Genomic DNA, 25480 nt, shown 5'->3' with positions numbered 1-25480 from the left:
CTAGGGTGTTGCTATGTGGTTGCTAAGGTATTCTGGATGGTTGCTAGGGTGTTGCTATGCAGTTGCTAGGGTACTCGGACTGGTTTCTAGGATGTTGCCTAGTGATTTGTGTGGTTGCTAGGTGGTTGCCATGCTGTTCTGGGTGGTTGCTAGGTTATTCTGGGTGGTTGCTATGAGATAGATAGATAGATAGATAGATAGATAGATAGATAGATAGATAGATAGATAGATAGATAGATAGATAGATAGATAGATAGATAGATAGATAGATAGATAGATAGATAGATAGATAGATAGATAGATAGTTTATGAGTTTGAATGAGTTTCTATGGATTAGAAAAAGTACATAGAATGGCAGCTTTATTGAGTCTTGACAGTTGGAGTTGTCTTGGCTCATTTGAACATTCCGTCAATGAAAGTCAATGGGATTTTTCCGAGCTTTAATAGTCATTTTTAGGAAAACTGTAAGTTGGATCAGTTAGAAAAGATATAGCACACTAAGTCAGAACAGTTTGAAGGTCTGAGCCGAGTTTGGAGTTTTAATAAAATAAAATAAAAGCCTTGTGTCATCCATTGCTGCACATGAATGAGGTAAGCTTTGTGTTTGACATCATCTGCACATTTTTACAAGACAGCAAACTCGGCGAAAAAAGACAGCAAACTCTGGTTTTATTTGGGAATGCTGCAACCTATATATTTCTCTGTGTAATAACTAAAATAATGTTTATATATCATATTTTCTGGCTAGTTTACTTTGTTTTTTTTATAATACACCATACTTTAACCCAAACTGAATAATTAAAAACAAGTTTAAATGGTTAAATCTTCTATAAATATTTTTGATTCTTAATTTTCTTTTCTGTCATACTCAAACTCTTGTTAAAACACATCAGACATGCTTATTCTGTGCATTTTGAACACTTTTTGTGTGAAATTATATTTATTTTGTCCATCAAAAGTGTACTTTCACTTTAATTAAGCATCAGCATCGCAGCAAAAATAGACTCAGCGCCGAAAACCCTGCTTCAGTGCTGCTTACACGACACTCCTGCTTGGCGCTCACACGCTGCTCCTGCTGCCGGTGTGAATGCATCCGTTGGCTAACATGCACGGCGGAAAAAATACGCGCTGCTTACGCTTGCAGTGTGAAACCGGCTTCTGCTATACAATATAGCCTACATGAATTACCCGTAGCGGATCTATACAGGTGTAGCCTGGGAAGGTGAAAGCGTGTTGCAACAAGGTTGAACAAGTGATCTCATTGGCTACTGATACAGCAGGAACCAATCAGCTGTGCCCTATAGAGAATGATGTGATTGCAAACACATGCCTGCGCCATGTAGAGTTTCATGACAGAGTTTTGTTTTTGAATTGGTAAAAATTTTCAGTTTATTGTGAAATAGGGAGTAAGACTGAATCGATTACATAATATGCAATGCTTTAAGTGTTTTTAGCAAATCTTTTTTTCCAAAAATGTTGAAATTCCATAAAATTGTTTTTATACTTCCTTAATCTGGCCGATGCACGCTACATGTTTTTTTTTTTTATGGACATATGTGTGTTATAGTCACAAAGCTCTTTTGAGCTCAACATGTTAAAATTGTCATCATGAGAAGATTTTTGACATGAAATCAGAGAAAATGTGTTCTATTATTAAATGTACTATATTAAGAATTTAACACATATCTAATGACTGCTGGTTTGATCAGTTTCATTTAGTTGTCAAAATCTCGTCAGGGAAGTTGAGCTTTGAAGGCCAGTCCATGCTAAAGCTAATTAATTCGGAGTGTCACAGCCTTTACGGAGCGGGAAAGCTTGAAAAGCGACAGCTATGTAATGAGTTCAAGTAGGACGTTCCCAATAAAAAATAAAATAAAGTCATGACGTTTCAGTCATTTGGGGTTGAAGATTGTGCCATTTGAAGATTAAATTACTACATTTCACATGCATTCAGGCGAAACGACTGCCTGGGGAGGGAAGTATTTTTAATGTTTGTTTGAAGGGCTGCCCATCACTCGTTCCACATAGCAGGGCATCAAAGCTGGAAAGACCTCATCAAAATCCCACTTCTGCTAATGTAGGCAGAGGCTCTTCTTTAGCCATATACTGCTGCATTGCAATTATTATTCACCCCTTATAGCAGATGCTGAGGAGTTTTTAACCTTTTCACTGACCTCCGATCAGTCTCAGATCCTGTTCCCCCATCTCACGCTGCCCTCTCCCGCATGTCGGCTCTAGGGATTTAACTTTAGCGATGGGGCCATATGCATTACTGCAGCGTCCTCAGGTGACCGTGTAATCCTCTTAACAGACCTATCAAAGAGGTGCTCTTTTTGTTTTGTCGCCTTGACCCCATTCTTAACACGAAATGCGGAGGATAAAGCCAGCTATGGTGTGATTGTTATAGTAGCAGTAACTTGTTTTTGTGCATCATCATCATCAATTAGACATACTGGTATCACCTACTAGTCGTATCCTTAAAAATGGTTTTGTCATTTGGAATTGAGCATGTTCTTGAGCAACTTGAAACCATATTTTATATGTATTTATTTTATATATGCATTTTTATTATTGTAAATTTCAAGCCATGTTACATACCACCAGGGGGCGCTCAGCGTACCACATTTTTAGAACAACTGGTGTAAATGATCCATTAGTTTAAGTAGTTTGTGCACAAACACTCCCTACTGTTTGTGAATTAATAGCAGTCCCTTCTGTTAATTTGCAGACAGTAGGGAGTGTTTATGTCCTGACAGTGTAGAATTGTTTAGCTCAGCATTTCTGTTTTAAGTTTTTTAGTTCGTGTTAGCATCGCCTGTTGTGTTTATAGCAGTCATATTAGACAGAGCCAATCTTTTGTAAAAGTACAAGCAGGAACAGTCATTTAAAAACAGATCTGTAGGTGGTGAGATAAGGGTTTTGTCTCAAAGGATTAATTTTCAAACAAGTCTCAAGCTTTGTTCACCGATAAATGAAGAATCATGGGGTTAAGTATTGATAATTAGCCACTGAAGACCTGGGCTATTTTAGAGGAAATATTTGTGAATAGAAAAGAGCTCCTAATGGGCCCTCAGTGTCAGGATACCAGCTTGGCACCGGATCTAATTGGATTTACCACATGCTGTTAATCCTGCCTTGGCACATGAGTATTGACACTGAGCAGATGGGCAACCCCTCACCCGTTCTGATACCCCCCGTCGCCTCCTGCTTCCACACACGCAGAAGGACAAGCTCGCGGCCCGTGACTCAGTCAGCGAGTCCCTCAAGATGCCAAGCCACTCTGTCAACAATGGCTCCACATCTCTCTAAAAAACCCTTTCATCTTGCATGCTACTTTCCTCCAATGTGTTTTCATTGGCGTCCCATTCCCAGAGCTCATTTTCGGGTCAGCCGGCATCTTTTACAATTACTCAAATGGTCGCCACAGACTTCCCAGTTTTGCCCCTCTGATACGTCTTGTTTTCCACTCATCCCAGCAGTTTTCCTGATCCCCAATACTTAGCTCTGCTTTTCAAAGGAAAAGAAACCAAGTTAAAACACAGGAGCCAACTGGTGTGGACCACAATTAAAGTTTCCCATTGCTAGTGCCCTCAAACCCTTTTTCCATCAAAAGTATTCATTAGCCTTTTTCCTCCCCCTATTCCTCTGTTTTCCCCCACGTACTGTACTGGAACCGGAGAGGCGGGACTGTAATGTTATGATGGCAATGATAATTTTGTGGAAAAGTGGTGAGACAACATTACCCAAAATTTGCAAGAAGTCTCCCAGGACTGAGCAGATCTGGCTGTTTTGATTGTCATCGCCTCATATTGGCGTATCTTTGGGGCGCGAAACTTTGAATCAAGGCTACGCAAATCAGATCAGATCTCCTTTTTAATTAAAAGATATTTCTGCAAGCGTCAGTGGGTTTTCCTCAGATCTCATTCCTTTTTTTTCCATTTGGATGATTTGCTTAGGGTGCATTGTAGTTCAGGGCTTTCTTAAATGTAAAGCTAATCTTTAGCCTCTTTAACAGATGAAGAGGGATGGAAGATATCGAAAAGCCATTTTGGTTATCCTGTGAAGCATGATAAGCACAATATTTCAGCTGAATAAAATTATTCTCTTCTCCTTTACAGGAATCATTCACCAGATGAAAGGGGACTACGAGACTGCTCTGAAGCTGCATAAGGCTCATCTATCCATCGCCCAGGAGCTAAATGACTATGCCGCCCAGGGCAGAGCGTACGGAAACATGGGCAACGCTTACAACGCCCTCGGTGCCTTTGACCAGGCCGTGCGCTACCACCGACAAGAGCTGCAGATTTCCATGGAGGTTAATGATCGCGCCTCGCAGGCCTCGACACACGGGAACCTGGCGGTGGCGTACCAGGCTCTAGGGGCTCACGATCGAGCTTTGCAACATTACCAGAATCATCTGAACATTGCACGAGAGTTGAGGGACATCCAGAGTGAGGCTCGGGCCTTGGGCAACCTGGGTAATTTCCACTGCTCTCGGGGAGAGTTTCCCCAAGCCGTACCTTACTACGAACAGTACCTACGGCTTTCCCCGGACTTGCAGGATATGGAGAGCGAGGGTAAGGTCTGTCACAACTTGGGATATGCGCACTACTGTCTGGGAAACTTCCAGGAGGCGGTGAAGTATTACGAGCAAGACCTGGCACTTGCCAAGGACCTCCATGACAAGCTAAGTCAAGCCAAAGCCTACTGCAATCTGGGCCTGGCCTTTAAGGCTCTTGGCGACTATAGCAAGGCGGAGGAGTGCCAGAAGTACCTTCTTTCCTTGGCGCAGTCGCTAAACAACTCACAGGCTCGATTCCGCGCCTTGGGCAACCTGGGCGACATCTTCCTTTGTAAGAAAGACGTTCCCGGAGCCGTCAAGTTTTATGAGCAGCAGTTGGCCTTGGCGCATCAGGTCAAGGATCGCAAGATGGAAGCGAACGCCTACGCAGCATTGGGAGCCGCCTACAGGATGCTACAGAAGTTTGACAAGTCCTTAGGGTACCATACCCAGGAACTGGAGGTGTACCAGGAGCTGGGTGACATCCAGGGAGAGTGCCAGGCTCATGGACACCTCGCCGCAGTCTACATGTCTCTTGGGAAGTACACCATGGCCTTCAAATGCTACGAGGAACAGCTTGAACTTGGTCAGCGACTAAAGGACCCTAGCGTTGAGGCCCAGGTCTATGGTAACATGGGCATCACGAAAATGAACATGGGAGTAATGGAAGAGGCCATTGGATACTTCGAGCAACAGCTGGCGATGTTGCAGCAGCTCAGTGGCAACGAGGCCGTGCTGGACCGTGGTCGCGCCTATGGGAACTTGGGAGACTGCTATGACTCGCTGGGAGATTTTGAAGAGGCAATTAAGTATTACGACCAGTATCTCTCTGTGGCACAGAGCCTCAACCATATGCAGGACCAGGAGAAGGCATACAGAGGTCTTGGTAATGGACACAGGTAAGAATTCAAGTCGTTATGTGCTATTTTTGTCATTTTACACTGGCCTTAAAAAAATATTTGCATGCACAAAAAACACTTATTAGGTAGAAAAAAAGATGTGTTTTTCTTTTTTTAGATGTTTTACAGTCAAAATAATATATGCATCCTTAAAATAAGATACATTTCCTTGAGAAGCAGCATTAATCATATTCAGACTCAGATCTGGATGTTAAGTGTATTTTTTTTCTTCACTGCACTGGCAGAGTTTTTTTCTCTTGTTTTTAACTTGTTTATATTTAAACCAAGTGAAAAAATATGCCAGTGCAGTACGACAAAATACACTTGTATTAAAGAAACATTCTATAAAAACAAGACCTAATATCTTATGCAGTGTTGCTTCTCAAGTAAATGATATCTTGTTTTCAAGTATTTTTAGATATTTTAACTTGAAAACAATTCTTAAGATGTTAGCTTATGTGCTGAACTACATATATTGTAAATCTAATTTGTCTGAAGAATTTTTCGATATTTTAACGAAAATAATACAAACCCTATAGTATGGGATAGTATTTTGTGGAGTATGGACTTTATAAAAATGTATATTTTGCTTTTAGGTGATTTAAAGGGATAGTTCACCCAAAAATGCAAATGCTATCATGGTTTACTCACCCTTATGTCATTCAAAACTTGACTTTCTTATATCTGTTGGGCTCAAAAGAAGATATTTTCAAGATTGTTTCAACTGTTTTTGTGGTAAAACTTTAGTATGGGGAACTTGTCTAAACCTCAGTAAACTCCTAATTCACTGGTTATTAATAGTAAGGTAGTTGTTGTTGTAGTGCTTATGTTTAGGTATTGGGTAGGATTAAGGGATGTAGAATAAGGTCATGAAGAGTAAGGAATTAATATGTGCTTTATATACTAATAAACAACCAATATGCATGCTAATAAGCTACTAGTTAAAAGTGAGAATTGTTCCCACCAGTGGGATTCGAACCAACATTGGACCCCTTTGATTTTCATTGCATGTACAAAAACATTTTCTGAAAAAGTCATTCAGGTTTGGAACCACATAAGAGTGATTTAATTATGGCAGAATTTTAATTTTTGAATAAATTACTATTTCTATTCCTATTAAGTGTCTACAGTTGTACTTGTCATACTGTAATGTAATATGGTTTTGACAAGCATATTAGACAAGATTACTTTTTAATGTGGTGTGGGTGATTTAATAGCATTTTTGAGCCGTGGAGTCTCATGTGAATGATGATGCAACAGGCTGCTTGTTATTCTAGTTGCTTTAATCTAAGAGAGACACTTACTGTATCAGGAGGGCATGTGGACTGACACCGTGAGGTCAGCAGGCGGACACTCTCACAACATGCAACAGATTGAAAATGGGATTGTTTTGTATCGGATCATAACCCCATCTTCACCATGCATGCTTACATGACACAGCAGGGCTGTACGTCCGCACCGGGATGCTTAAAGCATAACAACTCTTTATGTCTTTCAGTGTCGCTTGAGTGTGTCAACAGCAGAATCTTTCAAAATCTTCACTTGTAGACTTTGGAATAATCAGGAAAAATACATGTAAATCATATCTTTGTTCGTACTTTTTTGCATTTGTATAAAAACTTGTTGCAAGTTTGCCATTCAGGCTGGGCAATATCAAATATTTACAATATTCTGAATGAATCTTAGATAGTGCCATTATATTAATGCTCTTCTTTTTTGGCCTTAGTTTCCTTCCTTATGGCTCATGACTTATAAGTTTTAATATTAATAGCATCTCTAATTTATACTTTACTAGCAAACAAGCAAAATTGGAGTGCAGATTGTGACTCAGTTTGAGGGATTAGTGAATCATTTTCAAAACTCTGATTTATAGATTTGTTTGCTTGATCTATCCAAAAAAAAATATTTTTGATAGATCAAGCAAAAAAATCTATAAATCAGAGTTTATATATATATATATATATATATATATATATATATATATATATATATATATATATATATATATATATATATATATTGTTTTTTTTATTTTTTTAAATGTCACATTGAGATTCTAATCATTTTTGAGTGATAACACAAACAAATCTTTGAATCAGAGTTTTGAATCGATTCACTGATATTGACCTATTGCATTGCAGATACATAAATATTGCATATATAATGTTTTTAGCCGTTGATGCAAACTCATAGTCTTATATATATTTTATAATTCACTCACAACATACATTGCATTAGGATTTTTTTGTGGTGTATTGACGTGATTTATTAAAACACAAAGTTGCATGATACATTTTGTCTTCAACAATAGATTTATTGTTTTATGAGCTGATTTCAAACCTAACAAACTCCTTTTAGTGAAACAGCTCATGGTTTTGTATTCTGTTATGTGATAAAATAACATTTTGAAGTGACTTAAAGTGATAGTTCACCCAAAAATGAGTACTGAATCAATTTTTAAACTAAGATTTGTTTGCTTGATCTCTCACAAGTATTCACAAAAATCCATGTTGCATATGATTAACAGCAACATTTACTTGTGATATATTTTAGGACATTTTAAATGATTAAAAAAGACACATCAAACATTTTTGAGAGAAAATGCAAACAAATATTTGAATCAGTTTTCTGATGTTGATTCATTCCAAATACATACAACACCTACAAGTAAATATTGAATATATAATGTTTTTAGCTAATGATCCCAACTCATAATGTTATATATCTTTTTATAATTCGCTTTCAACATTGCATTAAGATTTTAAGATATAAATATATATATATATATTTATTTATATATAAATATATAGACATAGACTTAAAGGGATAGTTCACCCAAAAAAATGAGTATTAAAAACTCTGATTCTACGATTTATTTGCTTGAGTTATGTGCATAGCTATATGCTCCATATGTGTCTCCCCAGCGCCCTCAGTGTGATCCGCAACACATCCATTTTAATTACTATCCAATCAGCCCTTTAAGTGTTCCAGCTCCCGTCACAAACCCTTGTGAATTCTGCTTACCTAAACTCCCCGCAAGTATACGGGCATCGAAATATGATGAATGGTTTGCTGCAGGGGCCTGTCAAAGCTCGACACTGCGGATTGTGGGGAGAGAACTCACACCGGGCCCGCAATGAGCCAACCTCATCCAAACCCAAACCCCCATTCTTCCCACAGTCCAACAGGAAGGTAAATTACACTGTCAGCTGTGACAATGCGCTTGGACTCCCCTCAGCGGAGAGGAGCTTTACCTCAGATAGCACCGAAGAATCCAACAAGAACCTCATTAAAGACCCGCGTTAAAAGCTATTTGTTTCATTTATATTGAAATGAGGCAGGGCCTTTCAACGAGACTGATGTTGCTGTAATTTCAAGTGACAGGACAACAAGGGGTAATGATGCATCGCTTTAATGCTACCTAAGTAGTGAGCGAGTCCCCGGCCTGTGTGAATTAAGCCTGGTTTTGTTATTCCTCAGAGAGCCGGTACGGAACTGCTTTTGGAACCTGCTCTCCCGACGGATGAGCGTGTGGACTATATTTCTCTTTCTAAATGAAGCTGCATTGGCGCTGTCCTGCCACCTGTGTGTTGCTCAAATAGCTCGTATCGATCTAAAGCATGCGGTCCCCCGTGATTGCCTCGCATTCAGTATTTTAGCACTATTAAACTAGACTGATGCTACTGTACTTCCAGATTGTGTTTCATGTGAGATGGTTCATATTAAAAGGAATACATAAATCTCAAAATGTTGTTATCAGAATGTAAACATTCTGGAATTTGTTAGTCGAAATAAAATTTACATTGCACTTATTTATCTTTTTTTTGTTTTTTTTGTTGGAATATACCAGAGTCTGTCAGCAGACGACACACTGTCAGCTAATAAAGCAATAAGACCAAAGTAAAATCACTGTCATCCTCCTTTTTTAATGAAATGAAAAGCACAAAAATCTGATCGGATGAAAGAAAAAGCACATCAATGACATCAGTTAAATTGTTTTTTTATTTATTTATTTTTAATTTAATTTATTATGCATTATAAATGCTATATATATATATATATATATATATATATATATATATATATATATATATATACACATATATATACACACAATGCATTTATAATGCAATTAAAAAAATTATATATATATATATACATATACATATACATATATACATTAGAATGTTGCTCAGGCAATCATATATATATATTTGTTTTGGATCTAGTTTTATTTGTGTAAAATTAGTAGAAATTGTATTTAATTAATAATTACTTATAATTAAATATAATTATTTACACATTATACATACACACACCCACACACATATATATAATAAATTATATATATATATATATACATTATACATACACACACCCACACACATATATATAATAAATTATATATATATATATATACATTATACATACACACACCCACACACATATATATAATAAATTATATAATATATATATATATGTATATATATATATATATATATATATATATATATATATATATATATATATATATATATATATATAATATACACACACAAACATTTATTATACATTGTATTACAAATATTTTATATTTATCTATTTATTAAAATGTGACTTGGACAGTCATAATTTTCAGTATTTTGGATCTACTTTTACTTGTGTAAAAAATGTTTTATTATTTTTTTTATTATTTACAATTTTATATACACACAATCACATTTTTATATATTATATTAAAAATATGTATTTATTTATTTATTTATTTATTAATTAAATTGAGACGCATTTTTCAGTATTTTTATTTGTGTAAAAATATGTATTTCTTTTTTATTATTTATATATATATATATATATATATATATATACAGCTATGGAAAAAATTAAGAGACCACTTAACATTGGATTCTGAACTTGGAGTGGTCTCTTAATTTTTTCCATAGCTGTACATATATATGTATATATATATATGTGTGTGTGTGTGTGTGTATATATATATATATATATATATATATATATACATTTTTTTTTCTGACAGATCAACTCTCAGATCTTGTCATATTTTATTACCATTTTTTTTTTTAAACTGCAGTGAATAAACTAACAATAAATGAAATGTTACAATATATATCAATATATACTTATTTACTATGTGGCTCTGATTTGTCAGTTTCATCTGAGTATTTTGGCTCTGTCTTCTTTTAGTCTGTGTGTAAAATTGTTTGCTGACTGTGTTTCTCAGGGCGATGGGGAACCTCCAGCAGTCTCTGGTGTGTTTTGAGAAGCGGTTGGTGGTGGCGCATGAGCTGGGAGAGTGCGGAGGAAAAGCTCAGGCCTACGGAGAGCTGGGCAGCTTGCACAGCCAGCTGGGTAACTACGAGCAAGCCATCTCATGCCTGGAACGGCAGCTCGGCATCGCCCGTGACACCCAAGATCGATTGCTGGAGGGTGACGCCAGCTGCGGCCTGGGCGCTGTGTACCAGCTGATGGGCGAACACGACACGGCCCTTCAGTTTCACCAACTGGACCTCCAGATCGCAGAGGAGACGGGCAGCTCCAGCTGTCAGGGCCGGGCCTACGGGAACCTGGGACTCACTTACGAGTCTCTGGGTAATTTCGAGCGTGCCGTGGTGTACCAGGAGCAGCATCTGAGCATCGCGGCACAGACCAACGACCTGGTGGCCAAAACCCTTGCCTACAGCAGCCTGGGACGAACACATCACGCTCTGCAGAACTACTCACAGTCGGTTATGTACCTGCAGGAAGGTAAGAGATGCAGAAATCAAACATGTGAAATTTGACCATTCTTTGTGAGGTTTACCGGTAAAACACTTTCAGACCTCTATTCAGTTGAGGGTGAAACAACTAAAGATGTCAGGGAGTTGTTTATTGAGGTATAAACGTCACGTTTAAACTCTGAAGCCCATGTTTACATGCTCCGAGAGACAGCTGGTGGTTTGCTCCCACAGAGGACATTGAAATTCAGCTCATTTGTTTGGCTTCTGGTGTCACTCTGAGCTGGAGCGTGTTATCAATCAACCGTATGTTGCTGTAATAATCCTGTTGGAGATGTACGGGTGAGCGCTCTCTCTATGAACACACAGTGAAACTAGTGATGTCCGGCTTGCTAATTAATTGTTCTTTTGAACCATTTCTTTTCAGTGAACTGGTTAAGCCACTTTCTCATGGTTTATGTCAAACGGTGCGTTGATTAAGAGTGGTTTATTCACTTTATATGCCTTAGACATTTAAAACACCCACATTTCACATCATTAGTGAGTGATTTAAAGGGTTAGTTGAACCAAAAAAAGAAAATTCTGTCATTAATTACTCAGTGTCATGTCATTCCGAACCCGTAAGACTTTCATTTATTTTCGGAACACAAATAAAGATATTTTTAATGAAATCTGAGAGCTTTCTGTCCCTCCATTGACAGGCTACGCAACTACCTCTTTCAAACCCTAGAAAGGTAGTAAAGACATCATTAAGGTAATCCATGTGACTCCAGTGGTTTAACCTCAGTTTTATGAAGCGACGCGAGTGCTTTGTTTGCACAAAAAACATAATTTACCACTTTATGTACAAAATATTCATCTCCAATGCACGTTGAAGAGAGCACCACTTAGCATGTGAAAAAAGGACTTTTTTTTTCTCTGAGTTGTTACTTTATAACTCGCAATTCTGACTTTATATCACAATTCTGACTTTATATCTCATAATTCAGACTATATCTCATAATTCTGACTTTATACCTTGCAATTCTGACTTTATATCTCATAATTCTGACTTTATATCTCGCAATTCTGACTTTATATCTCATAATTCTGACTTTAAAACTCGCAATTCTGACTATATCATAATTCTGACTTTATATCTCATAATTCTGACTTTATATCTCATAATTCAGACTATATCTCATAATTCTGACTTTATATCTCATAATTCAGACTATATCTCATAATTCTGACTTTATATCTCATAATTCAGACTATATCTCATTATTCTGACTTTATATCTCGCAATTCTGACTTTATATCTCATAATTCTGACTTTAAAACTCGCAATTCTGACTTTAAATCTCATAATTCTGACTTTAAAACTCTCAATTCTGACTATCATAATTCTGACTTTATATCTCATAATTCTGACTTTATATCTCGTAATTCAGACTATGGGCCCTATAATACACCCGGCGCAATGCGACGCAAGGCGCAGCGCAAGTGTGTTTGCTAGTTTGCGTCCGGCGCCGTTCGCGTTTTCCCGTTCAGCGCCACGTCCTTAAATTAGTAAATGCATTTGCGCCAGTTAGTGCGCCCATGGGCGTGCTGGTCTAAAAAAGAGGTGTGTTCAGGCGCATTGCCGGCGCATTGCTATTTTAAGGAGCTGAAAATAGACTGCGCAATAGACCAACTCAAACCTGGTCTAAAGTGTAAAGTCAGTGGCGCAATATTTTTTTGTTAGAGCGCGTTGGTAGAAACTGCACCTCTGGGCGCGTCCACAGTGCGCGTTGACTTTGCTTATTACGCACAGGGATACGCATCACACAAATATGCCAAATATTAAAAACAAAAGGATTACAGTGTAAAAGAATATTATTGTGTAGGCTACATAAATATAAAAATGTAATGATGAATAGTCATTGTGTGTATTAGAATTAGGATACCTATTTTCAATTCAGCCTATTACTACTTATAATGATGAACAAAACTGGCTAATTAATTGAACAATCGTGCCAATACACACACATATTAACTGACTGATCGCGCGGAGCTTTTTGAAAGCCTGCATCCAACGCAGACGACTGAAAGATTGACTGGCCACTTAACAGGTAATTTCAGCAAAACATCACGCGTTGAACTCCTCAGTTGAATCGGTGTGTTTAATAAGTCAGTGTATTTTATAATGTTATAAGTTATATAATATATAATTATATAATATATATAATGTTATATCCTGCTTTTCCCGTAGATGATCTGCTCGCACGCTTTAACTTCGCGCATGAGCAGATCAGTTTCTTCGCTTGAAAAGCGTTCAGCTTTTCCGCCAACAAATTCCGGCATGTAAATAGCAATCCGCCATGGCGCGAGCGCATCTCGCTCTTAAAGGGAAGGGGAGATGACACTCTGATTGGTTTATTGAACGTTACGCCCATTACTCATTAAGAGAATAGGGACAATAGGGACAATAGGGACCCCGGCGCACGGACCGTTTTTCCGTCGTTAAAATAGCAAAAGTGGATTTGGACACGCCCTGAGTGCAGCTGCGCCATGCGCTTCACACTTTGCGTTTAGATCGTTAAAATAGGGCCCTATATCTCATAATTCTGACTTTATATCTCATAATTCAGACTATATCTCACAATTCTGACTTTATATCTCATAATTCAGACTATATCTCATAATTCTGACTTTATATCTCATAATTCAGACTATATCTCATAATTCTGACTTTATATCTCATAATTCAGACTTTATATCTTGCAATTCTGACTTTACATCTTGCAATTCTGACTTTATATCTCATAATTCTGACTTTATATCTCACAATTCTGACTTTATATCTCATAATTCTGACTTTATATCTCGCAATTCTGACTTTATATCTCATAATTCTGACTTTAAAACTCGCAATTCTGACTATATCATAATTCTGACTTTATATCTCACAATTCTGACTTTATATCTCATAATTCTGACTTTATATCTCATAATTCAGACTTTATATCTTGCAATTCTGACTTTGTATCTCACAATTCTGACTTTATATCTCATAATTCTGACTTTATATCTCGCAATTCTGACTTTATATCTCATAATTCTGACTTTATATCTTGCAATTCTGACTTTACATCTTGCAATTCTGACTTTATATCTCATAATTCTGACTTTATATCTCGCAATTCTGACTTTATATCTCATAATTCTGACTTTATATCTCGCAATTCTGACTTTATATCTCATAATTCTGACTTTATATCTCGCAATTCTGACTTTACATCTTGCAATTCTGACTTTATATCTTGCAATTCTGACTATATCTCATAATTCTGACTTTATATTGCAATTCTGACTTTATATCTCACAATTCTGACTTTATGTCTTGCAGTTCTGACTTGATAACTCAATTAACCCGCAATTCTGACTTTATATCTCACAATTCTGACTTTATATCATGCAATTCTGACTTTATTACTCATAATTCTGACTTATAATACGTAATTCTGACTTTATAACATGTAATTCTAACTTTAAAACTCGCAATTAACCCACAATTCTAACTTTATATCTCACAATTCTGAGGAAAAAAAGTCAGAATTGTGAGAAAGTCACAATTACTTTTTTTATTTCTTTATTTCATGGTAGAAACAAGCTTCCATGGCTTTGTTAAAAGAGTTTGTAGTTGAATTAGGTATCCACTCAATAAAACCTGTCCTCTCTTGCTGGTCTTTCCGAAATGACTTTCCTCAGTTCTGTCAGCTGTCAGGAACAGAGCGGCTCACGGGTGGCCGCACGTTCTAATCACTTTCATCCAGGACTTTTGACGGCTGCTTCCCTCCTGCGAGAGCGGCTGAGGACAGTGGGAAAAGGACAGATAGATGCGGATCCCGTCTCGCATCCTCTACACCAAAAGGCCACCGCGTCCTTCCGTCTGACAGCCAATTAACTAAGAGTGGCCTCCTCGTGAGCGGCGGACAGGAGGAAACCGCTCACTCTCAGATCAGTTTGGCATTTGTGAGATTGAAGTTGTGCAGAAACCGAAACATGTGGGACTGTGAACTCTAGATTTTGAGATTCTGCGGTTTGCTCGTTGTGTGTTTGATACTGAAGGAACTTGATTAATTTGGAAACTGAAAAAATTTACTTTTGGTTTTGGTTCGTCACAATATTCCTCATTTAAATAATTCATATGCAAAATAAAGGGGTAGGGCCTGGTTGAGTTAGTAGTGTGTTGAAACTCACGGTTATGGTAAGGGTAAGGCTAAATACATACAGTTTGTATAATTCAGACCCTGTACTGTAGTGTAGATGGTGTTGAAGAGGGGAGTGTTTTACTGAACATTTCTTTTGTCTTGGGTTTGAACTTGAAAGGAATCAAAGAGGGATTGAAACGGTGATTAAAGTCTGTGTTGAACGAGAAAAATCATTTCTGAGGCTTTTCTTTAGATCAGCGCCTGATGAGACCTAAATACCAGTGTGTCCCGACAGCCATGTCAGAGTTTGATGATGAAAAACATAAAAAACAAAGAAAGAAAAGAATGGAGGAAGAAAAGGCAAGGGAATGTTTTGGAGGCTGTTATTTTAGGATGATTAATTGCAGAGCGCACCAAATATGAGTTTTAAAACAAGACACATACTAGAACTGTAAGTAACTTAAAGTGCTGAGCGTTTTGATGCTTTTATTAAAGGAATAGTTCAGCCAACAAAAGAAAATTCATGTTTTTTCACCCCCAAACCCATAAGAATTTCCTTCTTCCAAGTAAAACAGAATGAAAAAGTGTGAAATCAAAGTGTGTATAGTATTAGTGTATACATTACTACAGTGTGTTCAAAGGTTTGGGGTCAGTAAGATTTTTAATTGTTTTTGAAAGTCTCTTCTGCTCACCAGGGCTGCATTTATTTGATCAAAAAATACAGTAAAAATAGTGAAATAATATTACAATTTAAAATAGCAATTTCTAAGTGAATATAGTGTAAAATGTAATTTATTCCTGTGATCAAAGCTGAATTTTCAGCATCATTACTCTAGTCTTCAGTCACATGATCCTATATATATATATATATATATATATATATATATATATATATATATATATATATATAAAAAAAATAAATATATATATATATATATATATATATATATATATATATATATATATATATATATATATATATATTTTTTTAAGATATATATATATATATATATATATATATATATATACACACACACAGATATATTCAAGACTATTTTAATTAATAAGTTTAATTTCTAGCGTACTTTGTCATTTTTGAAGCTTGACAAAACTCTGTAGCACAGCAGTGTTTTTAAAGTTAAATAAATCTATTATGAAATGTTTTGAAAGTTAAAAGGAATATAAAACATAAATATGATGTAAAAGCTTGAACTTTAAAAATGAAAAAAATAAAAATCTGAAAATAATGAAAATTAGAAATGTTTTTGTCCATGGAAACTAATTGAAATAAAAAAAAAAGACAAAGTTCTAAAATGACTAAAACTGAAATAAAAATAAATAAAAGCTAAATAGAAATGTTTAATATATGAAAATGACAAAAGCACATAACAAAATTGCTTTAAAATTAAAACAAATACTGAAAATGTAAAAATTAAAGCTTTGTTGAAAATATTAATAAATACTATAATAGTATATAAACAATACACAACACTGTATCACATAAGTTATCAATATTCAATACAAATATCAACTTTACTGCCCCTATATTGCAATCAAATGGACTAAAAGCCATAAAACTCCCATCTTGATGCATTAAAACACTATTTGCTGTGATATGGGATGAATAAACTTAAACTATTCATTTAAAACACTACCTGGAAAAGCATTTATGGGTAAATCTCGGTTTCCGTGTGTCTCAGGTCTGCGTCTCGCGGAGCAGCTGGGCCGTCGGGAGGACGAGGCCAAGATCCGACACCGTCTGGGGCTCTCGCTGTGGGCCAGTGGCAATCTGGAGGAATCCCAGCACCAGGTAAAACACACACACACACACAGCCAATTTACTGCAGTCTCCGCACAGATGCACAGGATGCTCATGAACGCTCTTCTTGACAGAGCTTGTCTCTGCTTCTTCTAATGATGTGCCTGTAGGCGGACACGCGTATGTGTGTGTGTTTCGCATGTTTGCGGACTTGTCATCTCCGTCGGACTCTTCACTTGTGACTTCATCATTGTGTGAGGCAAACAAAGAGACAGAATTTGATGTTCAGGGAGTCACACACTCTCTGTGCTTAGGCCCTTATTGATTCAGTCCAAACGAGTTTGTTTGAGGATTTGGATGTAGCGCGATTCATATGACCAGATTCCATTCGTTAGCTTCAATGAACCGATTCAGTAATTCATTTGAGTCACTCAAAGCTGCAGTGTGTGATTACTGTGCCGAAATAATCCTGTCCTAAATGCACACCATCGATTGTGTCAGAAATGGACGTGCTTCAACAAACAGAGCTTCTTTTTGAAAGCGCTACAGCTTGAACTACTTTCTTACAGTCAAATGATTCATGAATCATTGCTAAACGGTTCAAGTGAATCAAAAAAATAACAGAAATTAACCTGAAAGTGACAAATACTACAGATAGATTAGTTTAAATGTCTATCATTTAATAATATAGGATGCATGCATATACATATTTTATTCAGCAAAGACGCCTTAAATTGATCAAAAGTGGCAGTAAAGATATTTATAATGATACAAACGAACATTGATACTATAAGAAATATTTAATGAGCAGCAAATCATCATATTAGAATGATTTCTGAAGGATCATGTGACACTGAAGACTGGAGTAATGATGCTGAAAATTCAGCTTTGATCACAGGAATATATTACAGTTTACAATATATATTTACATGGAAAAAAGTTATTTCAAATAGTAATAATATTTCACAATATTCCTGTATTTTTTATCAAATAAATGCTTTTTTCAAAAACATTACAAAATATTACTGACGACAAACTTTTGAATATATTTTGGATATATTTATCTATTTTAACATGTAGATGATCTAAAGTGACAGATTATTGTAAAGATTCAAGCCTTTTGGAAGCGCACCGTCTCTTTAAGAGCTCACGTTGGAGTGAGAACAACTTATAATCATAAATCTGTATTTAATGACTCATAACGGAGTGTGAAACTAATCTAAAGTGTTTTTTGATGGAAAATATGGAAAAAATGCCCTCGTAAAGGTAAAAAAATACTCCCACGGAAATTAAATTCTGTGCGCAAATATTGATCGTTAATAAAAAAAGTGTACCTTTGATATGAATCAGACATCGCTGTTTGTTTTCCTGACACGTTTTAGGATTGCTTTGTGCACTAAACTTTCCAATCAATAGCGTGAAACCAGACTGAGGAGTATTGAACCTCTGAGATTATATTTTGACAGATTTTATTAGATTTTTTTGATGATTTCTTTAGGTGGTCGGCTCAGACGGTGACGTCTCTAGTCGTCTCTGTAATTGGATCACATTTTATCATGTCTGGTGAGGAAGGCTCCAGATTGTTCTTCTCCCTCTGTAAATTACAGAGCCGTTCTCGCGTCTCGGTGCGGGTCTCTGCCGCAGAGAAGGATGTTGATCACATATGTGCCGAACGTCTACAGGGAGACGGAAGATTAGAGGATAATGTGTTTATATCATCGTACAGCCAGTCTTGTCAATTAGGCAGCTGTGCCAGTGGAGAGGGACGTCCTCAGTACTGTCTGAAAGAGAGACAGACAGTCAGTCTCAAGTCTCACGTGCCTCTGGCAGCAGCTGTCAATCATACAGACACGTTCAGAGTGATGCTGCTTTTGTTAAGACGTCCTGTTGTATGTGCACTATCATACTTTTTTTTTTTTATATATATATATATAATACTTAAGGGTGTATTTAAATGGTTGCTAAAGTATTTTGGGTGTTTTCTTTTAGTGTGTTGAGAGGAGTCCTGCACAAGTCTTAGTCATATTCAGGTCTTTAAATATGGCTAGTCTTTTCTACCCTATTGTAACGTATATATCCGAGAGAAACGCTTCTCAAACAAGAACAAATGTAAGGCGGGGCTTGATTTTGTCTGTGGGGAATAGATTGGATGGTTGTGGTTTGCTATTGGTGGATCTCATGTGAGTGACAGGTTGTCCCGCCCTCATCATCAGAAAAGAGATGATGCAAGAGGGAGGAGACGATAATCTGATTCAAAATTATGAGGCACATGAATTAAAAAAATAAAAAATAATAATAATAATGATGATGTATTGTGCATGGATAAATATTTTTTTATCATAAATGTTGCAATATTCCAAAAAAAAAAAAAAGTATGGTCAATTTTGATTTCATGGTGACTGACAAAAAAAATAAAAAAATCATTAATTTAAATTAAATTTAATAAAATATAAATATTAGATGAAAAAACTTTAACTCATAAAAAGGCAATTTAAACCAAAATAAATATGTTTTAAATGAAGTTTAGATGAAGAACATTACTGAACTGAAATAAAAAATTCTTTAACTAAAACTAAAAAATTAATTGAAATAAATCTGAAATTAAATATAATATAAATATTAGATGAAAAAAACCTAAACTCATAAAAAGGCAACTAACCGAAATAAATATGTTTTAGAGAAGTACTAACATTAGAATAAAATAATAAAAGTCAGTTTTGATTTCATGGTAAAACTGAAAAAATAAATAAATAAATAAAGCTAAATAAAACTATAAAAACTAATAAAATGACAAAAGTACATAATTAAATTACTGAAACTTAAACTAAAATTAAAATGATAACTAATAAATATAAAAATAAAAGCCAATTCAAGTATATAAATCATGCTAAAATAACGCTCAGGTCCCTCCTTCAATATATCTTCCAGCAGGTGAATGTTTTTAAGTTTTATCACTTAGAAAAGTACTAACACACTCTTCCCATCAAGCTACACGGTTACGCAAGTATAGTATAGTGAGCATCAGCATAATTGTCTTCTTCTACAGTCTGTTTTCTCTTTCAGCTCAGCTACTGTCATGGAAGATCAACAGTTTGGAGAGAATATTGCTGAGAAAGTTAAGTTAAAGTTAGTTCAACTGTCAACATGTCTACATCTAGCTTCCTAAGTTAATAATAACACGTACAAGAACGTATGTTTAATGTGAAATGTGTCATTTCTGAAGCACTTGCATCACCAAACCGGTTTCTCGAACACTCCACTTGTCGGCCATTGGTGGGTCAAACAGATAGTCCCACCCCTAAAATGTGTCAAGCTGCTTGGGATGTTTTAAAGGGGACCTATTATGCAAAATGCTCCATCAACTCTACTGAAATTCATTTATGTCTGCGCAAATCATTTCACACTGGATTTTGTGAACGAATGTCAATACGAAGGGACAATACAAAACAGAGTCTGTGCTAAAAATGTGTTACTCAAGGATAGATCAGTAACTGTTCGTGAGTGATACTGGATACGGCAGTAATGAAGGTGAGAGCACTTTATTACAGTTCATCGGAGTTGATTTACGGATATAAAGTTTATTAAGCACCACCTGAAAAGGCATAAGGTCTTTATATATTTGTTTACTGTTAGTTGTAACGAGTGTTTCTGTGGATTTCGCTGTGTATGTTGATGATAATGCAAGGGAGAGAGAGTTTATGGATAATATTTTAATGCACACATGCACTGTGTTTTATTAAGCTCTTACGGTGATTTTCTAGAGTGAAGACAGGCGCTTCACATTTTGTGTGAAGTACAATAAATGTTATAAATCTCATCGGTAAACTGGCTTGTACTAATATATTCAAATATAATATAATATATTCAAATAATATAGTGGATAAAAACAAGATGACGAAATAAGTTATAACCGTAATTGAACTAAACTATACCTGTTCTATCTCCATGCAGCATATTTCTGTCATTATAGTGCGTCCTGACTGAATCCTGACACCAGAGAATCAGCTCTTGAAGCTCCGCCCTCTTAGGCTGAGCGCAGCAGCTCATTTGCATTTAAAGGGCACACACTGAAATGGTGCGTTTTTGCTCAACCTCAAAAAGTGGCAATTTTAACATGCTATAAAATTATCTTTGGGTTATTTTGAGTTAAAACTTCATATACACACTCTGGGGACATCAGACTTCGAGTACATCTTGTAAATGGGGGCATAATAGGTCCCTTTTAAAGGGCTCCATGTTGATCTGTCTTTAGTGTGTAATGTTGCTGTTTGAGCATGACGTCTGCAAAGTTATTTCTGAACTCCCTGAAATGACTCCATTGTAGTTCCAGGAATGAACACGTCACAATATTGCTCATTTAAATAATGTATACACAAAATAAAGGGGCGGGGCCTAGTTGAGTTAGTTAGTAGTGTGTTGAAAGGTGTTCCCAAACACACTCGACGCGCTTGACCAGTCACAACACACTGGTCCAGTCGACCAATCAGAGCAAATTGTGCTTTTTAGAAGGAGGGGCTTCACAGAGACAGGAACTAAACAGAGCGTTACTGACAGACTGGGAAGAGAGGAGCTGAAACAATGGAGAATAATGAACATTCAAGCATGAAAACCTGTTCTAGTAGAGCACAAAAACAACACCAAGACTTTGAAAAAGGGCATAATAGATGGATATACGACCTACCAATGCACTATAGTTGTCTCTGGAAATTAAACTGGGCAAGAAAGTATTTAAGCCTCCAAAAAATGACACAACGAGTACACGCTCTTGTAATGTGTCAGCTGAGCATTTTGTGTCTGCGTTTGCAGAGTGTTTCAGGCCGTAGAGTGGAGAAAATGAAAAGAAACTGGAGTCAGCTGATAGTACAGCGTGTGTGTGTTTTGTGAGTGTAGTAATAGTAGCTTTTCATGGCCTTTCCTCCCTGGTGACTCAGTTTGGTGTGTGTGTGTGATGTATAGACAGTTCTGGAGCGCTGCAGATTGCAGATGGAGTGTGTGTGTGTGTGTGTGTGTGCTGATGCATTCCGCTCTTAATTGATTGCAGGCTGGCCGCGCTGTATGCTGATGAAGGGCTCTCTGCAGCCGAACCCCTGAGAAACTCTGCATTCCAAGCCACAAACACACACATATATCTTGAAAACACATAAATACTCAAACATGCACCGTCAGCCAGCACTGGGGGCGCTAAACTACAAGCTACTGCTCACGGCTTGACAACTACACTGTAAACTATGATTTTTTTTTTTTTTAAGTTGTAAATGAAACAGAAAATACTGGAGTAATAATTCAGTGTGTGTTACTTGCCATTTCCTTGTTATAATTTGTGAAATTTAAAGTGAAAGTTGTTTGAAAATAAATCCTATACCATTTTTTTCAGTTTATAGTCGAGCTGCCCTTTTAAAAACACTGCAAAAAGTTTTAAACGGTATTTTTGTGTAGTTTTGTTGTAAAAATTTCATATATTATTGCTTGAGGAGCAAATTGCATAATATATTGAGACTTTTATTAATATTAATATTATTATATCAATGTTTCTCTTACCAAATGTGTTTTTCTTATTTTAAGCATAAACCTCATGTTTAGTCAGATTTATGCATAAAATAAGCAAAAAATATTTGCAAGTGGGGTACATTGAACATAGTGAATTACATTGAACATACGATATTGAATTAACTTAAAAAACTAGAAAACACAATTTATATAACTGAGTTGAAGAATCACAGAATCGTTTATTTGATTAGTGAATCTTTTACTTCACCAGTGAATCATTTATTTGATTAGTGAATGTATTATTTCACTAGTGAATCTTTTGACCAGTGAATCGTTTATTTGATTAGTGAATCTTTTATTTCACCAATGAATCGTTTATTTGATTATTGAATCTTTTTTCTTTTTTTTTTTTCTCGGTTCATAACTTTTTTTGTGAATCTTTTATTTCACCAGTGAATCGTTTGACCAGTGAATCGTTTATTTGATTAGTGAATCTTTTATTTCAACAGGGAATCGTTTATTTGATTAGTGAATCTTTTTTCTTTTTTTTTTCTCTTTTTTTCACTAGAGAATCATTTGACTAGTGAATCATTCATTTGATAAGTAATTTTTTTTATTTCACCAGTGAATCATTTGACCAGTGAATCGTTTATTTGATTAGTGAATCTTTTATTTCAACAGGGAATCGTTTATTTGATTAGTGAATCTTTTTTTCTTTTTTTTCTCTCTTTTTTTTCACTAGAGAATCATTTGACTAGTGAATCATTCATTTGATAAATAATTTTTTTTATTTCACCAGTGAATCATTTCACCAGTGAATCGTTTATTTGAGTAGTGAATCTTTTATTTCACCAGTGAATCGTTTATTTGAGTAGTGAAACTTTTATTTCACCAGTGAATCATTTGACCAACGAATCGTTTGTTTGATAAGTGTATATTTTATTTCACCAGTGAATCTTTTATTTGATTAGTGAATCTTTTTTCTTATTTTTTTTTCTTATTTTTTTTCTCGGTTCATAACTTTTTTGGTGAATCTTTTATTTGACCAGTGAATCGTTTATTTGATTAGTGAATCTTTTATTTCACCAGTGAATCTTTTATTTGATAAGTGAATCTTTTATATTAACCAGTGAATTGTTTATTTAATCATTGAATTGTTTATTTAATCTATTTAATAATTGAATCATTTATATGATCTGAAAATCATTTACTTGATCTGTGAATTGCTATTTACTGTACATGAACCATGCAAAAGAATCAATACACTAAAATAAATCAGACATCCTAAACCTACTTAACAGAACAGAGTGCATTTGATTATTGCATGTGCAATAAAATATGAAGGAAAATAAAGCATCTTGTAGTTTGTTACTAAGAGAAAAGCAAAACTATTTTGAAAGCAGATCTGTCACACTACTATAAAACGTAGTTAAGTAAGCATGGCTACATTAGGTTGGTTCTCAACACCGATGTCAGCGCTACATGCTCATTTTCTCCCTCACGCACACGAGCAGCGGTGGCAGCGTCACAGACAGACGCGTGCTGATGCTGTCTTTCCCTCTGTCGCCGTGAATGAGAGGTTATCATTAGCCAGAAATACCACGTCAGTCATCCCACACACTAACTCGCCTCAAAACACTTTGAACCAGACTGCATGGACTGTTTTAGTACATTCATTACCACACATGCTTAGATTGGTTTATCTAAGGCTCGTGTGCAACAGATAAGGGTTTCATCTTGACTTGCAATGATTTGATTAAAGGCTACAAGAAAACAAGCATAGAAATGTGTGAAACTGCTGCGTGTTTTAGCTGTAGAAGTCTGCTGCCCTCCGCTGTTCACATCTGAGCACTGCAGATAAACACGCTGCTCTCATTAGGCGTCGTGTTTCTCTGTAGCGTGATAAGACACATGGCAGTGTTTCGTGATCGGTGTCAGAGCAGGTCAGTGCTTTATTATTAACACATGTGTGAGTAACGCACAAAATCTTGTTTTTGCCTCACAGCTGTACCGTGCGTCGGCTCTGTTCGAGACCATTCGTCATGAAGCCCAGCACAGCACTGACTACAAGCTCTCCCTGTTCGACCTGCAGACCTCCTCGTACCAGGCTCTCCAGAGGGTCCTTGTCAGCCTCGGTATAAATATCCCCCTCTCCTTCCTTCCTGCTTATATCATACGTTATCCGTTCAGAACACAAAACAGTGTTTAAATCTGTATGTGTAAGGATTAATGTACAGTTAACCCCTCTAAAAGGGTTTAGTTTGCTAAAATGACCAGATGACTGGAATTTAAACCACTTGTTATAGGGCTACACTGCAATAAACAAACAAAAAAAACAGCTTCTTAAAGGGATAGTTCACTCAAAAAATACAAATTATCCCATGATTTACTCACCCTCAGGCCATCCTAGGTGTATATGACTATCTTTTTTCAGACAAACACATTCGGAGATATATTTAAAAATATATTGGCTCTTCCAAGCTTTATAATGGTAGTGAATGGGGGGCGAGATTTTGAAATCTAAAAAAATGCATCCATCTATCATAAAAATAACCCATGCAGTTAATTAAGGCCTTCTGAAGTGAAGTGATGGGTTTTTGTAAAAAAAAAAAAATATATATATATATATATATATATATATATATATATATATACATGTGAAGAGTTTGGTTCCAAAGCGCGATAAACGCCATTTTCAAAAAAATTGAGTTTCCGCCAAAATCAGTATTGGTCAGTATTGAAAAGTCATTTATCAATTTTGCGCAAAATGTGATATCCGTCATGTTATTCTGTCATGTTTTCTCCCTTTCTTTCCAAAACGCGACAAACGCCAGTCTCCTTTTTCTGCAGAACGTGATATATCC

At 36.0% G+C, this 25480-nt stretch overlaps 1 protein-coding gene across 2 annotated transcripts in view; it reads left to right on the top strand.

Moving 5' to 3' along the window:
• The window catches only part of ttc28 (tetratricopeptide repeat domain 28), a 329726-nt gene that overhangs the window by 268891 nt on the left and 35355 nt on the right, over positions 1–25480 (top strand). For both annotated transcript variants that reach the window (XM_067397333.1, XM_067397335.1), the window contains 4 exons: positions 4119–5460; positions 10703–11226; positions 17071–17180; positions 24622–24751. In XM_067397333.1, the coding sequence (XP_067253434.1) occupies positions 4119–5460; positions 10703–11226; positions 17071–17180; positions 24622–24751 (2106 nt within the window). The remainder of the gene's footprint in view (positions 1–4118; positions 5461–10702; positions 11227–17070; positions 17181–24621; positions 24752–25480) is intronic.

The sequence above is a fragment of the Chanodichthys erythropterus genome, chromosome 10, assembly GCF_024489055.1.
Source record: "Chanodichthys erythropterus isolate Z2021 chromosome 10, ASM2448905v1, whole genome shotgun sequence".
In the NCBI taxonomy this organism is placed as follows: domain Eukaryota; kingdom Metazoa; phylum Chordata; class Actinopteri; order Cypriniformes; family Xenocyprididae; genus Chanodichthys; species Chanodichthys erythropterus.
Note: the sequence above shows the minus strand (reverse complement) of the source record. Positions and strands in the feature narration are given on the sequence as shown.